Genomic DNA, 7,961 nt, shown 5'->3' on the forward strand with positions numbered 1-7,961 from the left:
TGTTGTCAGTCACTGAGCCTGTCAGTGGCTGAAACAGGACTATTAGTGGACGCAAATTGACGGTTCTTGCTCAATACTGGACAAAGAAAATAGTCCAGGTTGAAAAAAACAAACCCAGCAGTTACCTTTAACTAGCGAGCTCTTTAGGTGTAAGATTAGCATCTGATGGTTGTGATTGACCTCTCAGAGTATGAAGTCATCTCCACCGTTGGCAAGCAGGTTTCCATCCTGACCACCATCCAGACTCACACCTCTGTGGAGAACCTCAAACCTGAGACCAGGTATGCTTGATTTAGAGTTTACAACAACAAAAAACAGATTTAAAAAAAAAATTATATAACATGAACAATAAATAATTAAAAATACATTACAATTATTACGAGAAAAAAATAAATGAAAAACCCAAATTATAAAATAAAAAATAAATAAATTACAATTATTACAAATATATCTTTTTTTTTAAATGAATTAAAATGATTAGACCCAAATTAAAAAATAAATTGTAAACATAAAAAATAGGATTATTCTGAGTCAGTTGATGAGTTTCACACAGAGAAAAATCTCAATAAAAAAAAACATTGAAAAAAGGGACAAAAAACTCAAATTATGCTACAAAAATGTTAGAAAAGCTACAAAAAGCTCAAAAAAGTGACACCAAGACCAGACTGAAACCAGAGCCAAACTAGTGAAATCCAAACTACCGGTATATCTGTTCAGGAGCCCAGATTACCTGTTTTTCCTGCCGAGTCAATTCTTTTAAATCAATGAAATGATTAAACCGAAATAAACTAATATAAAATAAAACAAAATGATTAAAAATAAATTCCAAGTATTACAAATAAATCAAAATAATAAAAAAGTTAATTTAAATGATTAAACCGAAATTAAAATTCTTTATTAAAAATGTAAAAAATGATACAAAAAATAAAATTACATTTAAATGAAGAAAATAGTTTTTTAGATGATTTAAAGGACATAAAAAAAACAGGAGCTCTAAGCCGAGGAGCTGGAGAGGATTATCCTGCTGATATTTCATCTCTTTCTGTAAAGTCATTTTCAGTAAATTCAGGTATTTCTCTTTTCTCTGTTTTCTGACAGTTATGAGTTTAAAGTGAAGCCGAAGAACGTGCTGGGTGCAGGTCCTCCCAGCGAGCCGGTCACCTTCGACACAGAGTCTGGTACAGTAACAATTTTACATTTCTACATGTTTAAACCTAAAGTTAACTCACAAACCGAGCAGCTACAGGATGGCTTTAACACACAGTAAAACAATAAACTGTAAACAAAGATGTAAAAACACTTTCCTCTTTGTTTCCTTCATCAGCTGATCCTCGAGTGAGCGACAACGTTTCAGGTACGATCAATGGGGGAGGTTTGGTTTCAACATTGGGGGGGGAGCTATACACACTTCATTTCCTGCATTCTAGTTCCTGCAAGCTTTTTTATTCAACAATGCATGGTGCAAATGTCTTTATTCATGTAAAGGAAATTATTATTCTCCTGTATTGTTCAAAACTTTCTGCATATTCAAAACATCACACGTGCTTCCAGATGTTATCTTTTTAGGAATCATGTACATCTCAACAACAACTCAAATTAGAGAATGAGACCTCAAAGCTCCAAAGTTTTAAATCTACATGAGTCTTTCTTTATTTCACGCTCCTGTTGGGATCTTTAACTCCCTTCTTTCCCCCCAACTTTTGGGGAGTGGGTTGTCTTTCATAGTTTTTGAGGACGGGGGCATATCCTCTGCTTCCCCTCCGAAATCTACGCATATGGATACAATTAAAAAAACTTAAAGATTTACAGAGCGGTGAATTCAAACCTTCCTCTGATGAATGTGTGTCTGACGTGTGCAGGAAGAGACGCCATCTGGACTCAGTTCCCCTTCCAGACGGACTCTTACTCCGACTGTCACGGGAAGCAGTACGTCAAGAGAACCTGGTACAGGAAGTTCGTCGGCGTCCAGCTCTGCAACTCGCTGCGCTACAAGATCTACCTGAGCGACTCGCTCAATGGTGAGTGCCGTTAATTCTCTCTTCATATTTTATAAATGTACTATGTTTTCATCAATTCAAATAAAAAAAAAAAAAAAGTTTTTGGCGCTTTTCCGATGTTTTGATGCTTTTTTCAACGTTTTAGGCTCTTTTTTTAAGCTTTATGGCACTTTATAAAACAAAAAAATTGTGACTCTCTAAGCCGTTTCTTCCAAGGTTTTGGCGTTTTGTTTTTTAACATTTTGGGTAAAGGAAGTTTGACGTCCAGCTGTGTAACTCTCTCCGCTACAAGATCGACCTGAGAACTCGCTTAACGGCGAGTGGCATTAAAGGTCTCTTCGGACGGGGAGCGACTGTCGTGCCTCGTAATTCATTTTCAATGAGAGACGATGGTACAGGTGGGGGGGGGGGGGGCAATCTGACAGGCGACGCGGCAAGCGGGCGCAATCCTGTGAAGCTGTCGCGGCTGTCTGTCACAGGCCCACCCATTTCAAAAGTTATCAGAACATAGACAGTGGGGGGGGTTTTGCGTGTCAGATGACCCAAGACCTGATTTATCGGCTAACGTCACGTATAGTTTGAACTTAAATTAGAATTACAGCTATGCTAATTTAGCTAACTTTAGCTATCAGTAATAACGCATATCTGAAGCTGAACTGAGCCTGCATCCTTCTGATCTCTTCCTGGTTGTTTGACCCTGCAGGTAAATTCTACAACATCGGGGATCAGACCGGCTTCGGCGAGGATCACTGTCAGTTCGTCGATTCCTTCCTGGATGGAAGAACAGGACACCAGCTCCAAGCTGACCAGCTCCCCTCCAGACCCGGTAAAACCTTTATTTCTTTAGGCCTGATACCGTCCAAAAAAACTAAATTATAAAATAAATAAATTAAAAATAATTGAAAGTAAATTAAAATCATTGAAAAGTAATCAGTATCTGATTCAGTAGGTAGTAGTAGATCACTTTATTGTCCCTGTGGGGCAGTTGGGTTTGCGGCACAGCCATGACAGGACATCAGACGTATGAGACAAACAAATAGTCCCTACGTTAGACACCGACAGACATAACATGAAGAACATACTGTACATCACACACTACAATACACCCTTGGGTATGACCAGGCCAGCTGGACATCTAGCTTATTTTGACTGATTTAAGGCTTTTATGGCTTGTGGTACAAAAGAGAATTTGGATCTGTTCTTGGTCAGAAGGGGCAGAAACGACGTCACATACAATGTTATTGGCCTTTCTCACCAGTCTACCTTTGTAAATGTGTTCAATGCTCGGTAGTGTTATCCCAAGTAACTTACTGGCATTTGTAACTGTTTTTCTGATTGTCTTTTTCTGTGACTCAGTGGCATTTCCGAACCAGCAGGTAATACAGCAAGTTAAAACAACAGAAAGGAGATAATTGCCACAGTAAGGTGCACGTACGTGGAATTTGTCTTGGTGATTGGTGCATACATACACAAACATATTAAACATTAATAAGGATAAACAATAAATACAGAAACGGAAACAAATATATACAAAATAGTTGTTTAGTGTTGGAGCCAAATATGTAGTTTGGAGTGTTCAGACTGTGGGTGTTGTTTCTTGTATGAACATTGGGTGTCACTGTGGTATTACCTGGGGCGAGGTTATAAAGGTAGGCTCCAAATTGTTGTCGGCAGGTATTTGTTCCGGAAGGGCAAATGGTTTTTGACCGCTGTCGCTGTGACACTAAACGCTGTGATGCTGGAGCGCATTGGCGCCAAACCGTTGGCAAAATGCTGTCTTATTGTTTATGGATTTAACACTGAAAACTGAAAGAATGGACATGTTCTTGCTGCACCATAAACCAAATAAACGTAGTTATTCTGCAACGTGACATCGTCTGATGATTCTCGAACGCTACACAGCATGTTAACATTAGGCAGCGCATCAACCAGGTCACTCTGGGTTAAAGTACCTCAGTAGCTAACAGTATCAGACTGAGCTCCTTTAACATTTAGTATAAGAAAAATGAGGCTGAATGGTTTGAGTGCAGAATGCAAAAAAGATATAGTATGTGCAATGGGCAGATGTAGAGTCCAAGATGGAGGTTAATGCAAGTGAGTGACTAGGGATGGGGAGGGGTTAAGTCAGTGTCAGTGGGGGTCCGCTGCCTTGTTGATGAGGCTGACTGCAAAGGGGAAGAACCAGTTTTCATTGCATGAGGTTTTGGTCCTGATGGACCAGAGGGGAGGGTTTAAAACAGTTTGTGTCTGGGGAGAGAGGGATCGGCTACAATCTTACCTGTCCGCCTCAGCGTCCTGGAGGCGGACAGGTCCTGGAGAAACAGCAGATTGCAGCCAATCACCTTCTCAGCAGAGCGGATAATACGCTGCAGTCTGCTCTTGTCCTTAGCAGAGGCAGCAGCGTACCAGGTGAGGATGGACGCTTTTTTGATGAGGGAACTTATACACATTGAATGCACGTTGGAGAGGAATATCCCAGGTAGTGGAGTGCGAAATCCCCGCTTGCGAAGCCACACAAGCACACCGGCCCTTTCACCTCGTCTCCTTCTCCTGCCATTCACTGCACGGGCCACAGTTAACGCACCGTTGATAAGAATGTCCAATAAATCCACCGAAGTTGCAAGAAAGGTGGGAATTAGGTCCGCTGGTGTTGTTTCCCTGATGTTCATGAGATCATCTCTGATGAAAGAGCTCCGGGTATCGCAGCAGAAAACAAGACACAACAATGAGCAGCCAATCACTGTGGCCACCACCGTTGGCACCATCTTGGATGGAAAGTGATTAAAAGAATGTAAATTAAATATGAGTAAACCAAAATAAAAAGAAATTTAAAAAAATCCATTAAAAATATAAAATTATATGAAAAAAATACAATTATTAAAGATTTAATCTAAATAATTAAAAAGTAGCTAATTCATTTTCATAAATTCTTTTGAACCTCTATCTGATAGAAAGTCTTTCCCACAGTTTGTTCCTCTGTTTTATTGAAATGATTAAACAAAAAACTAATTATGAACAAATTACAATTATTACAAATGAATAAAAGAAATTAAAATAATTAAACTGAAAATAATAAAAAATAAAATTAATTAAATTATAAATAAAGAAAGAAAATAATAAAAAAAAATAAGTAAATGGTTCAACCGAAATAAAAAATAAAACAAAATATAAAATAATTAAAAATAAATTACAATTATTAAAATTTCAATCAAAATAATTATAAATACATGAAATGTTACAGAAAATTCCTAAAAGGAAAAGCAGCAAACAGTGTGATAGAAAGTCTTTCTCCCAGTTTGTACCTCTGTCTGGTTGTTCCTGGTTGGTTGCAGGTTTCTACAGAGCCGAGCGTCAGGAGCCCGTCCACTTCGGACAGATCGGAGGACACTCCCACGTCAACTACGTCTCGTGGTATGAGTGCGGGACGCCCATTCCTGGGAAATGGTGAACGAACTTCTAGTCCGTTCTCGGAGAAACTCCAGGACACAGACTGCCGTCGGCCAGGCTGGGAGGCAGCGACAGCAGGAGACGCCTTCACGTCACCCAGAGCTGTAAAAACATGTACAGGACGTCCTCTTCAGGGAATATATATAACAAGAGAGCATCTTCAAATATAGCAAGCATGCAAGGTACTTTTTAGTATGAACTCCGTCCAAGCTAGCTCAGGCGATTGGTCGGAGAGAATCGTCACTAATCACTGCATCATCATCGCTAGCGACAGACGGGGGTGTCCTGAACAAACCCGCCATTTTTAAATAGTTTAGCCATCAGTGTTTTTTTTGCTGCCTCCACACATTTTGGTGCTTATTTTGACATTTTTGACCCCTTATATCGACATTTCTGTGTTTTTCAACTTTGTGGTGCTTTTCCGACATTTCTGACACTTTTTTTGAAGTTTTTGGCGTTTTTTCGATGTTTGACCAACAACTATTGTAAGTCCGAGTGTGGCCAAGGGTAGCGCACGGCTAATTCACCGGTGTGAGCTTCCTTTCGCAGGCTCTTGTAAAGACAAAGTGTAAAATGTTTTAATAAATAACAAAATGTTCTAAATAAATAGGATAACTAGGTTTGGAATTATTGTGATTACCATTTTTGCAGCAATAAAATTGAAGTGAGATGAACAAACAGAGAAATGTTTTATCTTTTTAGATAAAACAGATTTTTCAGAAGTTTCCTTTTGGGGACATCATTTGAAATTGGGAAAAAGGTGATAAATTGCAATACATCGCAGAATACTGCAATATGTTTAAAATTCCAATAATATCGTATTGTGACATAAGTATCGTGATGATATCGTATTGGGAGGCCTCTGGTGATTCCCACCCCTACTCTTTGGTAACATTTTGTCAATTCAACTTTTTCAGGAGCAGAGCAGAACAGTTGTACTTCTATGATGATTTTAGAGGCGTCGATAAATGATGAAATCTCATGACTACAAACCTCCTCATGAACAGCTTGTGTTTGTCAGGCTAAAACAAGCCATTTACATGAAATGGGTTGTGTTAAAGCTATAGTGCGTAGTTTCTGTCGCCCCCAAGGAATTCTAAGTAATGACAACAAAACTGTCGGTGCGTCCACATGATATAAGCCCCTCATGAGCGCATAAAATATAAACAGAAAGGTAGAAAGGATATTTAACCAGTTTGAGCGAGGAGCATCCTTGCATTTGTAAGGTTGACATCTGAAACAAGTTGTCTTTCCTTTATTTGTTTTTATAATATTCAACATTTTAGATTTTGAGTAGATTTTGAAAAGTAGAAAAGTAAGACCCAAACAGAACTGTAAAATGTATTTCTAACCAGTGTAAGTGAGTAGTAGTGGCTGTTAGAGTTAGTGGAGAAGAGATGTTCTGGCACTTACAACTGTGGCATCTAGAAATCATGTTTTTTCCTAATATTTCAGCTAAACCCACTCAACACAGTAAGTTCTTGCTTTGTATGTATTCAAATGTTTATACTTTGAGTAGAAGCTCTTATCTATATACACTCACTGCAAAAGCTTTTATTCTGATGAAAGTCAAGTGGACGTATTTAGTTTTAATTAGCTAATTATATATATATATATATATATACATGTATATTTGAGGACATTACTGTATCAAGTGAAACATCCAACATTTTACTACAATTTGCACAGATTACGGTCTTATTCATGAATAAAGTGCTTCTGGAAAAAACACTAAAGAGGTTATTTGTAGTTTGTTGGAGGTTCGTAATTCTTTCATAAGATGAAATGATTTTTCCTGAATTCCTCTTTGTTAAAGGTATTTTAAGGTTCCAGGCAGCAGTGACAAATGAAGCTCAGCGCAAATTCTTTCAGGAAGACTGGTAATTACTGCAATCACCACTATCTCTCCCAAGAGGCGTTCACTCGTCAGTAAACCAATCAGAATTGGCCACGAAATTCATGATCCAATCACAGCATGACATCCTGCTTTAAATGTATCTTGCTGCGTTTATAGACATCGGAAAAACATTTTCCGAGTGAAAACGTCAGCATTCACGTCACTTCCTGTGGGAATCAGAGGAGGGAAACTGGGGCTAGATTTTGCTAACCGAGTTTCCCAGTTGGTGACGCGTTGTTGACAACTAACGTTTGATGTAGGCGACTTTGGTTCACTGAAAATATTTAAATGACAATAAACTGTTTATTGTGGACAAACGGCTCTGCCAAGAAACATACACAGACATAACATGTTTCAAATTATTCATAAATAGGCCTATGTATTAAAAAAACAACAACACCTTATTCGTGTCCTAACACAAACAAACACCTGTTCATGTGCAAGAAGAAAGAGAAGAAGAAGAACACCCGACCATGTGAACACTGGCAGTCGGAAAAACAACGTAATCAAGGGGGGCGGTTGTCAGTACCCGATCCGTATCGCCTGTACGATCCGTTCTGCGCATGCGCATAATTACGTAGTAGAAAACTAACAATGTCCCTGTGTGAATTTTACCACGC

General features: G+C 38.7%; 1 protein-coding gene across 2 annotated transcripts; it reads left to right on the forward strand.

The window, feature by feature from the left end:
- The first annotated feature begins 6 nt into the window (after window positions 1–6).
- LOC144514673 (target of Nesh-SH3-like) lies at window positions 7–6,064 on the forward strand. 2 transcript variants are annotated; one of them, XM_078245614.1, is made up of 6 exons: window positions 7–281; window positions 1,099–1,178; window positions 1,325–1,354; window positions 1,860–2,018; window positions 2,701–2,823; window positions 5,330–6,064. In XM_078245614.1, the coding sequence occupies exons 1-6, from the start codon at window positions 166–168 to the stop codon at window positions 5,443–5,445; spliced, it is 624 nt and encodes a 207-aa protein (XP_078101740.1). In that variant the 5' UTR covers window positions 7–165; the 3' UTR covers window positions 5,446–6,064. The 2 variants fall into 2 exon arrangements, with proteins under 2 accessions (XP_078101740.1, XP_078101741.1); XM_078245615.1 differs by having other exon boundaries at window positions 3,354–5,423.
- Window positions 6,065–7,961: the final 1,897 nt, after the last annotated feature.

The sequence above is a fragment of the Sander vitreus genome, unplaced genomic scaffold (assembly GCF_031162955.1).
Source record: "Sander vitreus isolate 19-12246 unplaced genomic scaffold, sanVit1 ctg660_0, whole genome shotgun sequence".
Taxonomy (NCBI): Eukaryota; Metazoa; Chordata; class Actinopteri; order Perciformes; family Percidae; genus Sander; species Sander vitreus.